Consider the following 18416-nt stretch of genomic DNA (forward strand, 5'->3'; position numbering starts at 1 on the left):
TCTACATCTGTCTATTCCCGATATTCTCAACTTCATCGTCTCATCTTATCCTTTCTTCCTCCATACTATTCCTCCGGAGCTCATACAACAACAGCAACAATAACAACCTGGCAGGGCAGCTTTCTCCCCTTATTTCCTGAGAAGCAACAATTCACACAATCACAACGAAAAAGATGGCGAAATCGAAAAAGAGGTCTTCGAAAGCTGCAGCCGCAGCCGCAGCCGCTATGAAACAAGAAGAAACACCGGGCACACCGATATCCACCTCATCTATTCCGGCCGCTGCTTCTATCAAACCCGAATCAAGAACGGTATCACCTTCACCGTCTCTTCACAATACACTCACAATATCTGGTCCTAAATTCGATTTTGATGGAGGCCTAATGCAAGAGGAACCGGAGTTCGAGGAAGATTTTATACCGGCTGAGGGAGAAGAGATAGATCTAACTTCTCTTGCTGTTCCTGCACCTGCACCCGCGGAAGGAGAGCATTCGAATGGTGCCAATCAAAAGAGGCCAATGGAGGACGATGATAATATGGCTGTTGGGTTTGAGGACGGACCGACGAGGAAGAAAACACGACTAGATGATGGAGAAATCGAAACCCCTGGCTCTGCGACTACAACACCTATCAACTCTACTGTTCCGGCCGACAAGCTATCACCTCAACTATGGACTGAGATATTTACGTACATTGGTCTTCCGTCTATTGGCAAACTGAGAGTTGTATCGAAACGCTTTGTGGAGCTGCTCGATAAAGAACATATTTGGAGACGGTGTAGAAAGATCCATTGTCCCGATATGCCGAAACCGGCGTTTGGAATGAAGGAGTGGGATATGTGGAGGCTCGTTAGGGGAACCGGGTGTATGATGTGTAATAAATTTGAGGGGAAGGTTCGGGGACAGGATGGGATGAAGGTTTATTGGCAGTTCAAGGTTCGGTGTTGCGAAGCTTGCTTCAGAACGAATGTTATTAAGGTATGTGCTTTTTTTCTTCTACAGCCCTTCCTTTCGAAGGCCTGTTGTTAACGATGGGATATAGGAGGCCGATTTAGTGGGAAAATCAGATGAACAGATACCTGTGAATGTTATGAAGGAATTGGTGTCAGCGTTGCCTTATGGGCTCGTCGACTCTAAATTTGGATGGGTACCCACGACTATACCTAATCCTCAGGATGTGCAGAAAGTATATTGGAAACAAGATATTGAGGAGATCAAAGCTCGATATGACGAAGCTTTGCAGATGGATGCAGCTGAAGAGTGGTTGAAGGGACTTGAAGGTGAAGGGCACGGACATAAAGCTGATGCTGATCGAATGGAGAAATGGGAAGTGAGGGTTATGCAGGGTAATTCGTATAATCCCTCCGTTGGACTTTCACAACAGATGCCGCACCAGCAGCAACAACAGCACAAGAAGGCGGAGAAGAGTCAGGTTAACATTGCTAAGAATAATGGAATTCCTGGTATGATCACTAAATACGACGACACAAGCGATTTACGGAGGGGCATGCTAACAGTTGTTTTTCGTGGCAGTTTTGGTGACTAATGATAATCCGCATCCCCATTCGGCTTTTCTACCTCAGTCGATACCGACTTTTTATCAACGGAACCGACAATTTGGTGACCGAAGCAACCAAGAAGCTGACGATGTTAAAACTCGTCGGAAGACCGATATTGAAATTCGATGCTCAAAACTGAATCCACCGATCATAGCTGAAGTTTTGGCACACTGTGCTGCTTTCCAGGCTTCTGTGAAAATTGCGCAACCACTGACTGAACAATCGTGGAATGCGTTACTTCCGAAGTTATTGGAACAACGAGCCGGCGCCGAGGAACACGAGAAGCAGAGACAGTCCCAGAGAAAGCAATTGGAACAACAGCTCGAGGACCGTAAGCTCCAAGAGACACAGGAGCGCGACCAGTGGGTTAAGAAAGAAAGACAATGGGAAGAGTCCCAGGCACCGGTTCGTGAGATGATTGCCAAGATCGCAGACGAAGAGATCAAGAATTGGCACGGTAAGGTGACATTCGAATCTGCACCGTCTTTTGCTGCTGCTATCCTCACTATTGTTCGTACCCGTTACTACGAACGGGGTGGCGTCCTAGAGACCTCACCTGTCTCTGACCCCACCTTTCCCTCATCCTCCTCCCATCCATCTTCTGGTGCTTCTTCTGGGAAAGTGCGACAACTTGTCCTCGAAAACATGAAATATGTTTTTGACAACAAGGTCAAGCCGATGACCGATCCCTTCAGACGGGAGTTGTTTTACTGCAAGGCGTGCAAAGAGATTGCCGCGAACCCTGCCGCTGCTGCCGCCGCTTCAGGTGGTATGATGGTACCACCTCCACCACCAAAGCTGTACGGGTTCGAGGGCGTAATTCAACATTACGCCGCCAAGCATACGACCGATCTGAGTCTGGGGACCATTGTGGTCCATTGGCGAAGCTTGTGGCCCGAAGAAGCGCCATTTGTCGTTGATCCGAACGAGATCAAGCGACTGATGATCCGCCCGCCTGGTGGCCATCACGGCCACCACCATCACCATCATCAGCCGCATCATCACCAAGCTGTCGGGTTGCCACAGGCACCCGTGTTGATGAGGCCCGGTCCGCCGGTTTCCGTTCCTGTTGGTGGGGTCCCCGTCCATGGGGGGTACCCGTACCCTTCCCACCAACCCCCGCACGGCCGACACCAGATGCATCCGATGCATCATGGGCCGACACCACCACCACCACCTGTTGTCGCTGGGCCTGGCCCCCAGCCGGTCATGCAGGGATATGGCCGAGGCATTACGCCTCATAGGCCGAGTGCATATCCGGATCCCGGATATCACCCGGCACCTGTGGGCCATCATCCACATGTACCGGTTGGGGTGCCACCAGCGCACCCACACCATGGGCATCACGCCCATCCGTCACAGTACCCGTCGCCGTCGCCCTTGGCTGTGGGGGACCGTGGCCAGCCATACCCACCACAGTACGCTGCGCCAACGGTGTACCCACAGCACCAACCACAGCCGCCCCAGCCTGCGCCCCAATATGGACCATACGCCTCTGGATACCCACCAGCGCAACCTCACCCGCATTATGGCGGGTATGAGGTTGCGCCTCATCACCGTCAGCACGGGGGCGTTTACGCCCAGCAACCGCTGGTCCCACAGCCGGACCCATATGGAGAGGCCGCCAAGCGAGAGGCGGAAGCTACCGCTGCGGCCGCTGAAGCCGCTGCTGCGGCGGCGGCCGAAAAAGACCGGAAGGACAAGCTCCGGTACATTGCCAACTACGCGGAGCAGATGTGGAAGAACCTTGGCGGCATCAAGAACCTGGAGCCATCCATCCGCGCCTTGCAGATGATCCACGACACCGTCTCCTCCTTCGAGGAGAAATTTAAGGCGGATCTTCCGATCCAGTTGTTTCATGAGTCCATCCGGACGGAGATCGACGGTGCGATGAAGTTTTTGAAGCCCGGGAATATCAAATTCGAGTGTAGGAGTTGCCCGAAGACTTCTACTAGAACTTTTACGTTGGCATTGCTGTTCCAGCATTTTGAAAGCGTGCACGTAAGTCGCCCGAGCTTGGGGCCCAGTGCTGCTGAGATTGGAGTTAAGGCGAAGCGGTTTAATTGGCTTCTTGATATGATCCGACTTCCCGTCGAAGAGGAGGTTGGGAAGCTGGTTGGCCGACAGGGGGTTGATGTCAGGAGGATCGGGGCTGTGGAGAAGGTGTATCCGGGAGTGTTCCAGAAGAAAATTGAGATACCAATTGTTCCTCCGGTTGCCGCCGTGGAAGTGGCACAGACAGCGCCTAAACATGCAAGCAAGGCATCGATGTCTGCGGCTGAAGACTTTTTAAACAATTTGATTCCCCAGGCCGCTGCTGTAGAGCAAGCGAAGAAAGAGAGCTCAACGGGAAGCGATCAGGTTGACCCAAGGGACGTCGATAGGTCTGAAGCAACTAGTAGAACGCTTCAGAGTCAGTCTCGACAACGTTCCAGTCGATCGAGGTCGCCGGTTTCTGTTGACAGTCGAACTAGGTCACGGTCACGCGGGCATCGAAGAAGAGATTCTTATGACGACTATTATCATCGAAGAGGGCCTGTTGCGCGGGAGTATCCGGATGATGAATATAGGAGATACGATGGGGCGGATGGGGCATATTACCCTCCGCGACCACCAGTCAACAGGAGAGCGAGTCCTGGACCATATGGGTATGAAGGGCGGTTCCCTTCACCCCCAAGGAGGTATAGAATGTACCGCCCAAGTTATGATGATTACGACGTTCCTCCTCCAGCTAGGGAAAGATATCCTGGACCAGCACCTTCATCACCGCCTCCTCAAGTTATGAGATCCGTACGAACACCTGGGTCGCCTACTGCACCTGCTGCTGGAGTCCCACCCCCGGTTGGTGGACTCGATTACGATGATCCAACGCCGCCAGCGCCGGTTATCCCCGTCTCTGGGCATGCTAGAGAGGCAAGATATACAGATGATGTGGAATATAGAAGAGCTTACGCACCAGCTCACCCACCCCCTCATGCGGAGTATTATGATCGGGTTATGGAACGAGAGAGATATCCACCACCGCCTCATGCTGCCCAACACCCGGCTTATTACGATCGACCCCCACATGCGCATCCACCACCGCCTCCTGGAAGATACTATGAAGAGCCCGGATATGTCCGTCACAGTGCTCCTCAGTATTATTATGATGATTACGAATACGAAAGAGGACGTGCTCCGCCGCCACCACATGCCCCACCGCCACACCATCCAGGTGGACACCCGGTCAGAGTTTACCGAGAGGATTACGAGAGATATTACGATCGAGAAAGGGATTTTGGGGGGTATCCACCTGAAGAAAGAGGTCGAGGAAGAAGCCGAAGTCCTATGGGGAGGGATCAGTGGGAAGACAGAGAGAGGAGAGGATATGCTAGAGATAGTAGCCCTAGTGGCGGAAGGTTCAGAGGACGTGGAGCGGGTAGAAGTGCTTAGAATGTTACTTTTACAAGGCCGGTTTCACCTTTGGACTTGAATGATGGTTATAGTCCGGTGCAGAGCTACAGACGAGAGGCGGATACATATAACAATCAGGTTGATGAAGGGTTGTTGGCCGGGAGGACTTTGGGACAGCTGTGGGAGGAGGCGAGGGGACAGGTTAATTCGGACGGCTCTGAGGAAGGAGAAGAAGATGACGACGAAGAGACATTATGCGGGAATGGGGGTATGGGTGAGGACTTGGAAGACGATGAAATTTCAGAGTTTTATTACGAGACTGACGAAAGCGCAGAGTCTGGCTCCGAGACTGGTGAAAGCGCAGAGTCTGGCTTCGAGACTGGTGAAAGTGCAGAGTCTAGTTCCGAGACTGACGAGAGTGCGCAGTTTGGCTACGAGGCCGATGAAAGTTCGGGCGAGGCGAGGATGGATGGGGGGACGGATCTTATTGGACCGGAAAGGCGTATCATGGCGGCGGGTTTTCGGCCTGCTGGGCTTCCTTTTCATAAACAGGGGTGGTCGTCCTCAGACGTCTTGAGTGTTAAGGACTAAGTCAGGGAGCAATATCTTCTCTTGCCTCTTTTTATTTCCTTTCTTTACTTTACTTTTACTCTCACATTTTAAAAGAGGGAAGTGTATTCGATGCCTTTTTTACTCCCTTGACATGCATTCTAGGGTGGATTGAAGGTTGTGGATGTTTCCCTCTTTTTCCTTTACTTGCTTCTGCCTTTACATAAATTTTCCAGTTTGTTTTTTCTTTTCTTCGAATGAATGACTTTTTTAATCATGGTGGCATTGTTTTTTCGGCATGATTACTTGTTTTTCTCTTTTCTTCTCCACAAAACTTGCATTAAGAAAAGTATTTTTTTAATGATGCTTTTTAATCCACACGACTGAAGTCTGTTCTTAACTATTCTTAACTATTCTTCTCCTGTTTCTTTTTGTTCCCGCGTTTATTCTGCTTGCTTTTGCATTTGCATTGCCGGCGAGGGGTTTCTGAATTTCCATCAATGTTTAAAGGTTTTAGGTATTGATGTTGATTGTTTGTCTATTTTATCTATAAATATATATATAATTAAGATGTTTATCAAAATTCAATATGAAACGTAATCGTTCTCGAGGAAATTGAAGTCGTATGATATTAGAATTAATATGTTATTGATGGTATCTTGACGCTTTGTTAGATGCGTATGCCGGATTAATTATAATTAAGGATTACTAACTATAGCTTATATATTTGCTGAAGACATTACTTTGTTACATGAATGGTGGCCAATAATTACCTTCCTCTCGTCCCGTTCCTCTCGTCTCCTTCTACAGGAAACAGAACCCTCAAATCCTAATCTCCATACCTCTCGCAAACTGTGATGATAACCCATCCATCCCATCACCACGTGGCAATGCCCCGCCATTTTTGGTACCTCTTAACCATGCCCCGTTTAGCACAAAGGGTGCCCAGTAATACGGTGCACTTGTTTCTTTATCATTTCTAATGTCAAGTACTGCTTTTCTCAATGCACGTGCTATATCCCATGTTTTCCCAATATCATCATCTCCTCCCTCTCCTCCTCCTTCCTCGTTTTCATCACAAAGCCGTCTATCTTCATACAATATCTCACCAAATTTCAACCCACAGGCACTATCAGTCGGCCACATAGTTGCAATAACACTTGCTGCTCCTGAAGCCAATAAAGCAGGTACGATCCCCACGGGTTCATCGCCCATTAAGATCTGTTGGCCACCACTCAGGCAAGCTATTATGGTAACTAAGGGGGCGGAACCAACCGGGAATTTGAGGTCGGCTAGTTGTCTACCGGTGATTATTTCGTCGTTTGCAAGGACTAAATATCTTGATAAGGGTCTGGGATCGTGGTAGTCCATGTGGCCGTGGAAATGGAGAATGTCTGTTGTGAGGGAGGATTGGTGGGTGAAGGATTGGTGGGTTACCATTTCGTGGGTTAAGATTTCGGCGGTGAGGAGGGAGGTGGACATCTTTTCGAGGGAGGTGTCGACTTTTTGGTCTGGGGTTGGGGAGTAGGAGTCATCGTCGATTTTTACGCCGATGAGGGTGGATGGGCGGGTTGCTGTTGTTAGTGATTGTGTTTGGGGGTTTGGATGGCGGGTCATGCGGAGTTTTGCGATGCATTGGCGGAGGATGGAGGGGGATGGGACGTAGACTACTGGGTTTCGAGAGATGAGAGGGGTTGAAGGGTCGTCGTCTGTGGAGATTGGAAGGGCGTGGAAGGGGATTGAATGGAGGATACCGGTTGGGGAGAGGACAAGGAGGTCTTCTGGGTTTGTGAGGGCCTTTATGGGGTCTATCAACGGGGAGAGGATTTTTAGGTCGTCTGTGGAGTTTAGAGATGATAACGGGGCGTCTTGGTTTAGGATGTAAGTTTGGACCCAGTTTTTCACGTCTGTTATTGAGAGGGGGCAGGTGGAGATGTTTATTCTTGCGTCTTGGGAGGTGCTGACGATGGGGGATAGGAAGCGGATACCGGCGGGACGGTAGATGCAGATTATGATTTTATCGAAGGATTCTGCCCAGTCTATGAAGACGATTTCGTGGGTTGATTGACGGTAGTTTGCGATCCAGGTTAGGTCTTCGTGGGTAGCCGGCAGACCCATGGATACTGATAATGCGCCGCGAAGGCTTGGACGTTGAGAGATTTCATCGATCAAAGATGAGATTGTTCTTCGACGGTGGGCTAAGGTTGTCTCCATTGTTTCTATATCCCAGTTATCGAGGGTGTAGCCCACTGGAGATTTTAGAAGGTTTTCTAAACGGTATAAAAGGGCTATGTCGCTCCCGTTTATTGATACTGATTCCCATGGCATCTGGAAGTTTTCAATGTCGTCTGTGATGCGGATGAAGGAGTTTTGCCAGATATGGCCGTGCTGGAGCATATCGGTGAACGCGCGGGCTTTGGCCTTTTGAATCCAGTACCATGCTGCTACGGGGTCTGGGAGTTGGAGACAGGCTTTTAGTGCTAAGTCTACAAAACGGGCGGAGGAGGTTTGAGCTGCTAGGGCGTTTGTGATGAAACTATCGAATTTATCGCCCTTGGGGGAGGCACGGCGGAGTTCGTCTTGGATTCTTGCTACGTTATGGAGGTTTTGGAGGGCTCTTTTTGGGTCCTTTTGGAGGAGGTGGAGGTGGGATTCGTAGAATAGAGCGTCGGAGTAGAGGATTGGGAGGTTGTGCTTTTCGGAGAGTTTTAGGGCTTCTTTTGTGTGGGTGAAGCAGGATTTTATACGTTTTTCTAGGAGTTTTGGGGGGATTGCGGCGGGAGGGGTTTGTGAGGAGGAAGGAGCGAGGTCTTTCATGTACATTATCACTGCTTGAATGTGGAGGTCTGCGGCGTGGATTTCTTCTTCTTCTGTGCGGGTTTTTAGGTTTAGTTTCCATAGTTTTGAAGGGAGGAGTTTTTCTATCAGGGCGACTGCTTCGTCTGGTTTTCCTTGGTCTCGGAGTAAGATTGCCTTTAGGAGTTGACAGTCGTTTAAGAAAGTTTGATAGGTTTTGTCTTCCGTGATGTATTCGGTTGCTAATTGTTCTACTTGGGCTACTATTTCGGATGCAGATTTTGCAGATTCTTCGATAGGGGTTAGTTCTTTATCCCCTAGGAGGAGGGAGGCCTTCCATAACATTTTGCGAAGCATGGGTTTTCTTTGTTGCCAGTATCTTGAGTCTTCCATTATTGCTTCGGTGATCTCTTCTAGTAGGTCGTCAAAGGCGTAGCCCTTTTCTATACCGGAAAGGGTATGAAGTCTTCTTGCTTTGACGGCAAGGACTTGTTCTCGGACTTCGAGAGCGGTAGAGTGTTTGTATTCCGATTGCAGGAGGACCTCGGCCATTTCCATTTCTGCAATTGCTTCGTCGAATTGGCTTAGTCTTGTATGAGCTACTGCCATGCCTCTGAGCCAATTTATTCCGGTATCAAAGTCCCAATTATCCTCTTCCTCGGCTTTGAATGTTTCAAATACAGTGATTGCGTCTTCTAGATCTTCTGTCTTCATTATATCTGCTATTACAGCGATGAATTCTGTTGTTGAATTTATTTTTATTCCCGTGGCTTTACCCAGGAGTCTCCAGAGACGACAGGAGATCAGTGTAATATCTGGAGATTGGAGCATTTTTTCGTTGATGTTGGATATTTGCTTTAGAGTTGTGTGCATCCTGTTGGGGAAATCCAGATCTGTGAATTTTCCGTAGAGTTTTCCTAGTTTATCTATCATATGGAGGATACGACGGCGGAGATCGGTGGGGTCATCTGTACCCGCTAACACGTGCTTTTGGCCATCACGGAGACAATCGAGAAGGTCGACTTCGCAGGGGGCTTCAATGTTTCCTGCTAGTTTGTAGAAACGACGGGCTTCTTTGAAGTGTTTGCCTTGAACGTCGGGACGTTCTGATAGTTGACCCATTCGGATTTGGAAGTAGCCCTTTATGGTATTTTGGAGGGTGGTGGGGCAGTTATGTTTTAAAAGGAGGGATTCGATTTCTGGGGATAAAGACTGGATTTCTGGGAGGGATTTGGAGTTGTTTATTATGGCGAGGAAGATTGGGAAGGAGATTATGGCGTTTTTCTTTGGGATTTGGGATTTTAGGATTTGGATATGGCGGGGGAGGAGGGAGGGGAGGGAGTCGGAGAAGAGGGGGATGTCTTTTATTATTTCGTAGTAGGATCTTTCCAGGATTAGCTGGGTTATTTTTATACTTTATATTAGCATGTAACTTTTTAAGATATTTTGAATGAAAAAGGATTGCTAACCGAGAAGTAGTCTAATTCCTCCGGAGACTTTTCTTTTGCCCATTTTTGATATGCGGTGATTCCGGTTTCTATCCCGATCTCTCTGTCTTCGGGTGAAGAGGCCGGGTCTAAACATAATGTTCTTGTAGTCATAAACGCTAATAACTGTTGACTCCCATCTGATAGATCCTCCTCCTTCGCAGCTCTTAAAAGCTTCTCAGCCGTTCTATACTGTTCGAGTCCATCACGGTAATATCCCTGACTAAGTTTTATAGTTCCGAAGAGATACCAATATGATGGACTGCTACTTGCGAGAATATATCTGTTTGGAGAATTTTGTAGAGCTTTGTATGCCTCGTGGAATTTCCCAAGATACTCGAACTCCTCAACTTGAAAGAAAAGGGCGCTTGTTTGTTCTCTTTGGGAGGGGGTGGAGAGGAGTGTGGAAGTTAGAGATTCGTCGGTGACGAGAGGGTGGAGGGGCGGTGTTTGTGTTGTCATTGTTGGAATTTTTTGGCGGGATGAGGTTTGATTGGAGCGCAGATGCAGAGCAGATGCGAGATGCGGGAAGAGACGAGAGATGAGGTCTGGAAGCTAAGACGATATTAATATTAATAAGGGTTAGCTATTTGATATCGCATGGCCCCATGACAGATGCAGGCGAGCAGAGGCGTATGTATGGCTTCTTGATCTGGTAGTTTAATTAGCTAGCTCGATCGATCGCGGGTACCTGACGAGACTTATATAAAAATCCAGGCAGCCTCGCGCGGAAGCCTTTCGGAACGGACAGGTTTCAGCCGTTCGCTCGCCATCTTCTAGCAAGCTAGCTGGCTGGATGGTTAACTAGCCTGCCTCATCGCTGTCAAGTTTTCTTAGTTTAATTTCCCCACACCCACATTGCACCTCTGCAGGTTGCACCTGGATCGAAGAGTTTGTCATTTTGTTTTTTTGACGTTGACAGGGGTCTTGGGATCCGGGAGGTTGAGCTTAGCCGTTGCACAAAGCTCCATTACGAATCTGTGGTCGCCTGAGCTGGGGAAGGATCTTGTCTTAATCAGGGTTAGTATAGGAGCTCAGGGTCATGATCGATTGCTGCAGGGGTTTAATCCCGCTGTAATGTACCTTCTGCCTTTCTGTCTTTCTTTCTTTCTTTTCGGGATGGAATGGGATGACTAGCTAGCTGTCGGTCAGATGCATGTTCGGTTCTGTTATGCTATTGTTATGTTATGTTAATGTTATGCATGATACGATACGATACGATACGATACGATACGATAGCTATATTAATCGTGGGATCTCGCGACAGGCACCGGCATCCACTCTTGCCATCTTAGAAATAGCTAGGCCACCATCACCATCAAATTTGCCCCACATTTTTATCTTGACTTTCATCGCATCGCTATTCGTTTTCAGCCTCCATAGCTAATTCGAATTTAATTAATTTCAACATCGATCTAAGAATGTCCGACGAACTAGCAGAGCAAGTCACTATCGACGACCCCGCAAAAGACGAATTCACAAACGAATTCGCCCAACCCTTCATCATCGACGAAAAGGACCAACTAGCATTCCGACCCCCAGCATCTCGTAACTACCTTGGCACAGTCACACGGGACACAATAACCGAACTTGAGATTTCAAAAACATACCTCTCAGCTCGAGTCGCACAGGTTTCATACGGAACCTATAAATCTAGACCAGCAGCTATTATTGTTCTAGACTTTGTATTTCATTCTTCTGATCATAGACGGCAGAGGTTCAAGGATGCGACTATAGAAATTGATTTTACTCAGGAGGGAGGGCTTGGAAGAGCGGGTGATGCGGAGACTACTGCTGTTGTTCCCGTTAGTATTGCGCAGTTTGCGCCGAAATTAGTTTATGGGGAGAAGAAGGCGGAGGAGGTTACTTGGGGGTTGGATTTAAGGTAAAGTTTCTTCCTTCCCGAGGACAGAAAAAAGAAAGAGTATTTGTTTATTTATTTCTGAAAGTCATGCTAAGATGAATGTATATATAGTGTGGGTGCAAATTTAGTCGCCGGCCCTGCTTCTCTCGAAATCGCGAATAGTGCCGTGTACCGAGAATCAAAGTACAGCCGTGATCACAAATTAGTTATCGAGGGCTCGGCCCGCGGTAGCGGTCCCACACGTCTAGTCTGGTCCATTCAGGAACGTAAACACGATGGTATCCCGCCTCAATTTACAACAGCATTCATGGTATTCCACCCTAGAGGCCTGAAATTCTCGGCTAGGATGAATGTCAAGGCGTCGATAGGGTTCTCGTTGGATCCTAGACGGTGGAAGATATTTTTACCGAATGATGATCGGATGTATTTTCATGATGAACATCCGAAGGGATCAGACTTGGGGCATAGGGAGTTCGATAAGATTGATTTTAGGGAATTTTACAAGACGAGTTTGGAGAGGATTGTACTCGAGAAAGGGGGGTTGAATATTCTGTAGATAGGGGGGGTTAAAGGTCTTTATGTTCAATAGATGGCTTTGGTTTATAAAATATTTAATAGGAGTATACTGGTCGGATCGAGGATATAAAATATGATATTTTCTCTACTGATGGCATAAAGCGCTCTCGGTATGTGAAAAGCATGGGTACTAGCAGGCGCATAAATATTGGGCTCAGGTCCTTTGATGCGAGCCTGCACATTTCGGGACAAGTGTAACCCATCTTCCAGATGAAGACATCACCCCCTGCCGGTGTGTCCACTCTACCACGGTAAAAGTTCAATCAAACCCTTCTCATAGACCCACTCGCCACCGATCTTCTTCCACAAATCCCCCCCATCCCTTTTTGTCACCTCATCGGGACCCGCTCCAGTCCTATCGACGTACTTCAATTGAAACAGCCTCAAACAATCCGGAATTCCACACACAAACGTCGAAAACGCCTCGGCTTCATTCTGTAGCTCCGGTCCAAACGCTTGATCCTTCGGCTCAGGAAAAGACGACTGTTCGCTTGGAAGACGTTTAGCATGTAACATATGTCTCAAATAGCTACTGATATATAACCGATCTGTGCTAGAATCCCCGAGCATTTGGCGATACGATGTGATAACTTTAGTCGACGGGAAAAGCTCGCCGTCTCGGGACGCGTAGTGTGATGTATCTATTTTGTTACGACGGTTGTGAAGGTAGAATGCGGTGGAGTAGATTGGTGTTAGGATTCGTTGGGGGAAGTAACTGTGGTTGCCAATCGAAGGGCGGAAAAGGCGGCTGCTGATTCCCGATGGGGAATGGAGCATGGTGATTTGGACTTCGGAGATTGTATTTCGGATTTTTATGATGTTCCAGAGGCAGTCGATTGACCACTGTAAATGTTTTTTTCTTTTATTAATTTGTCTTATTTCGGGGATTGGAAATGGAGAAGATACAGAGCACTTACGAAGAAAGATGTCCTGCGATGTAGGATTTCCAATCTTCTTAGTGAAGAGAACCTATCGATAGGACCTAGATCGCTCCCCGGCTTGTAAAGAAAATCCATAGAAATCTGGTTCAGCATAATTGTGTTAAGACTTTCTCCATGATACCTCGCCAACGTATCTAGCATAGTCTCAATCCACGTTTTACTCGACGAACCCTGCAGTTCAACGAATTGTAGTCCTTGGTATGTTAGAAGGTGAGTCAAAAGCGGATTCCCAAATTGCTCCATCACACCATTAGTGTATAAATATACGCTACTTGGACCGAATATCTGTGACCGTTTGATATTGGGCGTTCTGAAGTACCGAAGGATTTCGACCGCTGCGTTGTCATCTATGAAAGAACCGCTACTTTCTAAGATTTCGAATTCTAGACGACGGAGAGGGGTGACTGCATCGCTACGTATCTCTGAATTTTCGCTTTGGTCGTCTAGTTCTGTAAGGCCGAGGACTGCGCAAAACTGTGTGGGATCGAATCCCATTCTGAAGCGGAGTGTTGAAAGCCGTATGTCTGCGAGTGAGTTTGCACGCATTCCGTTGACGATTTGTTCAAGATCTGGTCCGTCGAAATAGAGATGTTTCAGGGTTTTGATATTACTGATCATAATATGTCTGCATAGTTTCCATACTTCATCCCACCATGAACGGTCCAGGCTCATTGGTAGCGCAACGGATAAGCATGCTAAACCTCTTTCTCCGGTTTCTTTGGATAGGGTGCTAGCGCACTCATATTCCTCGAATTTAGGAGTCTCGTTAAACCACCATTGTCTATCCTGATGGATCTTCAAGCACAGAACCTTCAATTTCGGTAACTCCAGCACTTTCTTTATCAAATCCGTAGTCTTAAATGCTTCATGTTCGTACCCATCTCTCAAAAACTTTCTAAGACTGATACACTTCCCCAAAAAAGTAAAAAGTGCATTGACGAACTCCGCAATCAATTTTTGTGAAGTATGTAATTTGGAATGAGTTGCAGACCATCGATCTCTGATTTCTAATACTCGGACGTGAGATGGGATTCGAAAGTTCTTTTCTTGGTTGAAGTCATTGATTGTTCTGAATACCGGGTCGAGAACACCGTTTTGACCCCTGAGACCGGTGGAGATGTCGAGGATTACGGTGTGAGAACGTAAACGGGCCAGGGAGAGGAGTCTGAAGGCACGATTTGTATGCGAGAGGGATTTGAGAGAGCCTTCATCGTCGATTATCTATTCTCGATTTTTATTATATTGCGGGTCATTAATTAGCTTAGAACGTTTAAGTGTGTTGGTTGATGTTGCATTTTTGAATAGCCCCAGTGTGAGGCGGAGACAGTCGGGTATGCATATGTATGGTACGCACCTGTTCGACAAGATATGAAAGAACGTCGACTGGCAGGATATTTAGAATGGGGGAAGTAGTCGAGTCCATAGTTTCGATAGATATGCGAGATCTCTTGTGTTCCAGGAGTAAATTTCGTAATAGTGGTTGAGGTAGTGCGGGGAAAGTTCGATGTCAATTGTATTAATCCGTTCGACAGTCGATAGTTACACATGCACAGCAATTGTCGAGATCTTTCAATTCCTCCAAGCCTTGAGATAAGAATTGGATCAAAAAAGCATCTTATTCGCAAAAATTCAAAAATTCAAAAAAAAAATGATGGGATACAATGAGAAATGGAGTACCAAAATATGCGCATGGAGAAGCTTGCCAAACGCTCTGAAGATCCCAAAGTCGATGGTGCATATCAAGATCGATACAGCGGTAATGGCTTAATAGCCTGGTCTGGTTCGGTTGGATCCTGACGGCTGATATACAAAATATACAACATCCAACGTTTCTGATAAACCAACACGCAAAATATTAGATTCGTGATTTGGAGGACTCGACATATTTAAATTTGAAACGCATTCGAAACTTTTAAGCCACAATCAATTAACATGGTATTGCTCGTCTCCGATCTTGTATATGTGGAAAAGCAAGCTTATCTACTCCGTATCTTATCAAGAATTGACAAGGGTTCTACTCTCATACTAGTTCATTAGAGCTATGTTAATCCCAGGCCCAGATTCATATTCGAATATATTAATATTGCGAGCATTAGCTGGAAGAGTCTTATTCTTTTGTATTTGGTCATAGATTTTACAAAAATAACGATGAGCTATTCGGCAGGTAATTTGATATATAGGTAAAGCTCATACCCGTACCCCGCCTACCCGTGAACCGCATGTGCACGCACATTTATAATTTATCTATAAACCGCACGTTTGTACGTTTATAGATAAACGAGCCGCACGCACTCTTGCAGTCGGGTTACATATCTATACATGTGTGAATAGTCATATAATTATAGGCGTTCGAATTGTATTCCTGTAAACTCGTACTTCCAAATTTTATCCTTCTAGGCACGCAACTTGCACGGTTGGATACTGCTAATTAATCTTACGCCACTTGTACACTACAATAAATATATTTTGAGCGGGTTTGCAAGTACTCACCCCTTACTTAAGTACGTAGGTAGGTACCTGGTATTCATACAGTAGTACATCTTACGCAGTCCGCACCGCTCTAAATTATCAATATAAGATACTGAGGTCCGCGGTATGCCTGGCGGCCAACTTATTCATGATATGAAACGCTCTCAGAAGTGGACCAATTCACGCCCAATACCGTTACAAATATCTAATCCATTCATCACTCACTCACTCATTATATATATAGATATCGATGGCTAGCACTATGGAATTAAAGTTTTAGAGTGAGATCCATTTCCTGTCCTCCTCGCTTGTAAACTTTGTCCCCTCAAAGCATTTAAACACTACCCCTTGATCCCTAAAGTCTTCCATCTCATACGGTGGGCTCAGTGTATACAGATACTTCACTTTCCTCTGCTTCGCACCTTTCCTATAAGGCGGTACGTGCTTTTCCCAAGTAACCACAAACACCTTTTGTCCACAGTAAGCGTTTCCCATACCCACAATCAAAAACTCCAATTTCGGAATCGATTCGGCGTAAAGCCCAATATTTGTTAAAATCATCGATGCCATTTGGTAGCTGAAAATATTTCTAGGGTTGAGGTCCCAAAATTCATCTTGGTCGTTTTCGATTTGTGTATTAAGCGATATCATGTCCGGGATGATGTAAAGCTTTGTTAAGCAAGCGAAATGGGCATAATTGACATCTGCAGGGCTCATTTCAAAAGTCTTCCAGTATGCCGGAGTTCTCTATTTTGATAAAACGGTTCGTTAGTATAGGTATTTGTATAGCTCAAACACGATAATATAGTTAGTAGCACAATATGGCGTCCATACAATCTGACAATAGAAGTTAATAGCCGTTGCGAACTCGTCGAGTTTGCAGTGCTTGAAAACTTCAATCTCATCCTGACAAATGGCTCCACCATCGATAAACAAATTTCCTTCCGAGGTTTTCTCGAATAAAGAGAGGTATTTCAAAGTCCCAGAATGCCGGTTAACATATTCAAGAGGAATAGGAATGTTATCCCGAACTTCAGCTTCTCCATCCCGGTCCATATGGTTGACGGTAACGTGAAGCTCCTCCAATCCCGGTGCTAATTTATCTAATATTTGCTGCTCGTAGAATACTCTTAAATCTGGAATCGTCGTAATGAGTAATTTCTTCAACGAAATCGACGAATATGGATTTTGGTATATGTACTGAAGGTCCTGATCCCGAGGAACATTGACCTCTCGTAAATGCAATTCTTCTACAACGCCTGTTGCCTCAAGAAGCTGTGGTGTCATATCAATATTTGCTATCTTGAGGGTTTTGGGCCGGTGCTGTAATATTTGTGTAAAAGCGCCTTGGTGACTAGAACGATTCACGTCTGGATAATGAAGATGCCAGGAAAGATCGATCAAATCCAATTTGGAGGCCGAACTTAGGATTCGGTTTAAAAGCAACACATCGCTTTGTTTGTAGATCTCTGCGAGCGTTAAACTTTTGAGGTTTGGAAGATTGACTTTGAAGATGCTTCCTGCTGTAACTTCTTGAGTAGTATTTTTGAACGACAGATAGAGCTTCACCAGGTTCGGCTGCATGGTTATAAGCCCTATGAAAAACTCTCCAATAATCGGAAAATCTACTTTTAACCTATGCAAAAATCAGGATTGATATCAAATGTTTCCACCGTAGGGAATACCTCGGCCACAGACGTTCCGATCACGGCATGCACTTACTCAAAGCTCCTCAGTTTACCACTCGGTATCCTCTCCACAAACCGCTGAAGCGGAACAACAATCGGTTTCTCACGTCCATTCAAAACCAAAGTATCTCTATCATCTTCCTTATCCATTCCAAAGTGGTGATCACAACCTATTACCGCCAGACTTCGAGTTTCCGCGAAATACTCTGACGACTCCACTCTTAAAAGAGTAAATGGGAATAACTTCCCGACCAATCTCCTTTTCTGTCCGTATAACCGCAATTCCACATGACGGTATAAAATTGGGATACATGCACCTTTAATTTTCTGGCAACATCTGGCAAATGATGAAAGGTCTGATATTCGAAGCTGTATGAAAGGCTGTTAGGTCTACAAGGATACCCCTTTTACAGCTAAAAAGGGGGGAAGGGTTTAGAGTTGGGTACAACCTACATAACTTGCGATTTGGATGAGAATCTCTAGGGGTATACAGCTCAGGCTCATACTGGGCATTAGAAAAGTCGAATTCCGCGGAGAGATCGTTGGATATCAAGAATCAAGCTCGAAGGAAAGATGGTATGACAGCATCACCTGCGGGGAAAGTTTAAGGCTTGAAATCTCGCCACCAAAAAATACAACAGGTTTTAGATGGAAATCTGTGTTGCTTTTATATACCCAAATTCAAGATTTGTGTTGCACAATTGGCCCAAATTTCCACTTCCAAATCCTCGAAAGGGCCTAGGCAGCGCCTGGGTACTTCGTAGTACGAATGTAGGGCGGAAAGGCAAACTACCAAATACACTATTGTCTCCATTTAGGGGCCTTTTTAAAAAATCAGCTAGAGAATATTTTAGAAGGCTTTTTAAGATATCTTAACTGCAATTGGTTGTGGACTGTCAGTTGTGCGAGGGTATATTTTCCCATCCTATAGATGTCGACTCAGCTGTGACAGTTTGTGGAGGCTGGCTTACGCGATGCGATAAGAATAGAAGACCTATAAGTTCATAATTATAAATAAACCTGAAATTTGGAAGATCTAAACGAATCCACTCGAGAATTCAAACCTTAAGACTAAGACTTCAATAATACTTCGAG

At 46.3% G+C, this 18416-nt stretch overlaps 5 protein-coding genes across 5 annotated transcripts; 2 read left to right on the forward strand and 3 right to left on the reverse strand.

The window, feature by feature from the left end:
• Nucleotides 1–173: 173 nt before the first annotated feature.
• On the forward strand, nucleotides 174–5542 carry AOL_s00007g147 (uncharacterized protein; the record flags this gene model as incomplete). Its single annotated transcript, XM_011120048.1, has 4 exons — nucleotides 174–977; nucleotides 1042–1462; nucleotides 1533–4956; nucleotides 5044–5542. 4 exons carry the CDS (start codon nucleotides 174–176, stop codon nucleotides 5540–5542), a joined length of 5148 nt encoding a protein of 1715 aa, XP_011118350.1.
• Nucleotides 5543–6322: 780 nt separating this feature from the next.
• AOL_s00007g148 (uncharacterized protein) lies at nucleotides 6323–10245 on the reverse strand (the record flags this gene model as incomplete). The annotated part of the gene is made up of 2 exons (XM_011120049.1): nucleotides 6323–9694; nucleotides 9766–10245. 2 exons carry the CDS (start codon nucleotides 10243–10245, stop codon nucleotides 6323–6325), a joined length of 3852 nt encoding a protein of 1283 aa, XP_011118351.1.
• A 959-nt stretch (nucleotides 10246–11204) lies between these two features.
• On the forward strand, nucleotides 11205–12203 carry AOL_s00007g149 (uncharacterized protein; the record flags this gene model as incomplete). Its single annotated transcript, XM_011120050.1, has 2 exons — nucleotides 11205–11668; nucleotides 11759–12203. The coding sequence occupies 2 exons, from the start codon at nucleotides 11205–11207 to the stop codon at nucleotides 12201–12203; spliced, it is 909 nt and encodes a 302-aa protein (XP_011118352.1).
• A 263-nt stretch (nucleotides 12204–12466) lies between these two features.
• On the reverse strand, nucleotides 12467–14587 carry AOL_s00007g150 (uncharacterized protein; the record flags this gene model as incomplete). The annotated part of the gene is made up of 3 exons (XM_011120051.1): nucleotides 12467–13066; nucleotides 13141–14385; nucleotides 14519–14587. The coding sequence occupies 3 exons, from the start codon at nucleotides 14585–14587 to the stop codon at nucleotides 12467–12469; spliced, it is 1914 nt and encodes a 637-aa protein (XP_011118353.1).
• Nucleotides 14588–15909: 1322 nt separating this feature from the next.
• AOL_s00007g151 (uncharacterized protein) lies at nucleotides 15910–17471 on the reverse strand (the record flags this gene model as incomplete). The annotated part of the gene is made up of 3 exons (XM_011120052.1): nucleotides 15910–16380; nucleotides 16468–17269; nucleotides 17356–17471. 3 exons carry the CDS (start codon nucleotides 17469–17471, stop codon nucleotides 15910–15912), a joined length of 1389 nt encoding a protein of 462 aa, XP_011118354.1.
• Between the last annotated feature and the right edge of the window lie 945 nt (nucleotides 17472–18416).

Source organism: Orbilia oligospora, assembly GCF_000225545.1.
Source record: "Orbilia oligospora ATCC 24927 unplaced genomic scaffold scaffold00007, whole genome shotgun sequence".
Taxonomy (NCBI): Eukaryota; Fungi; Ascomycota; class Orbiliomycetes; order Orbiliales; family Orbiliaceae; genus Orbilia; species Orbilia oligospora.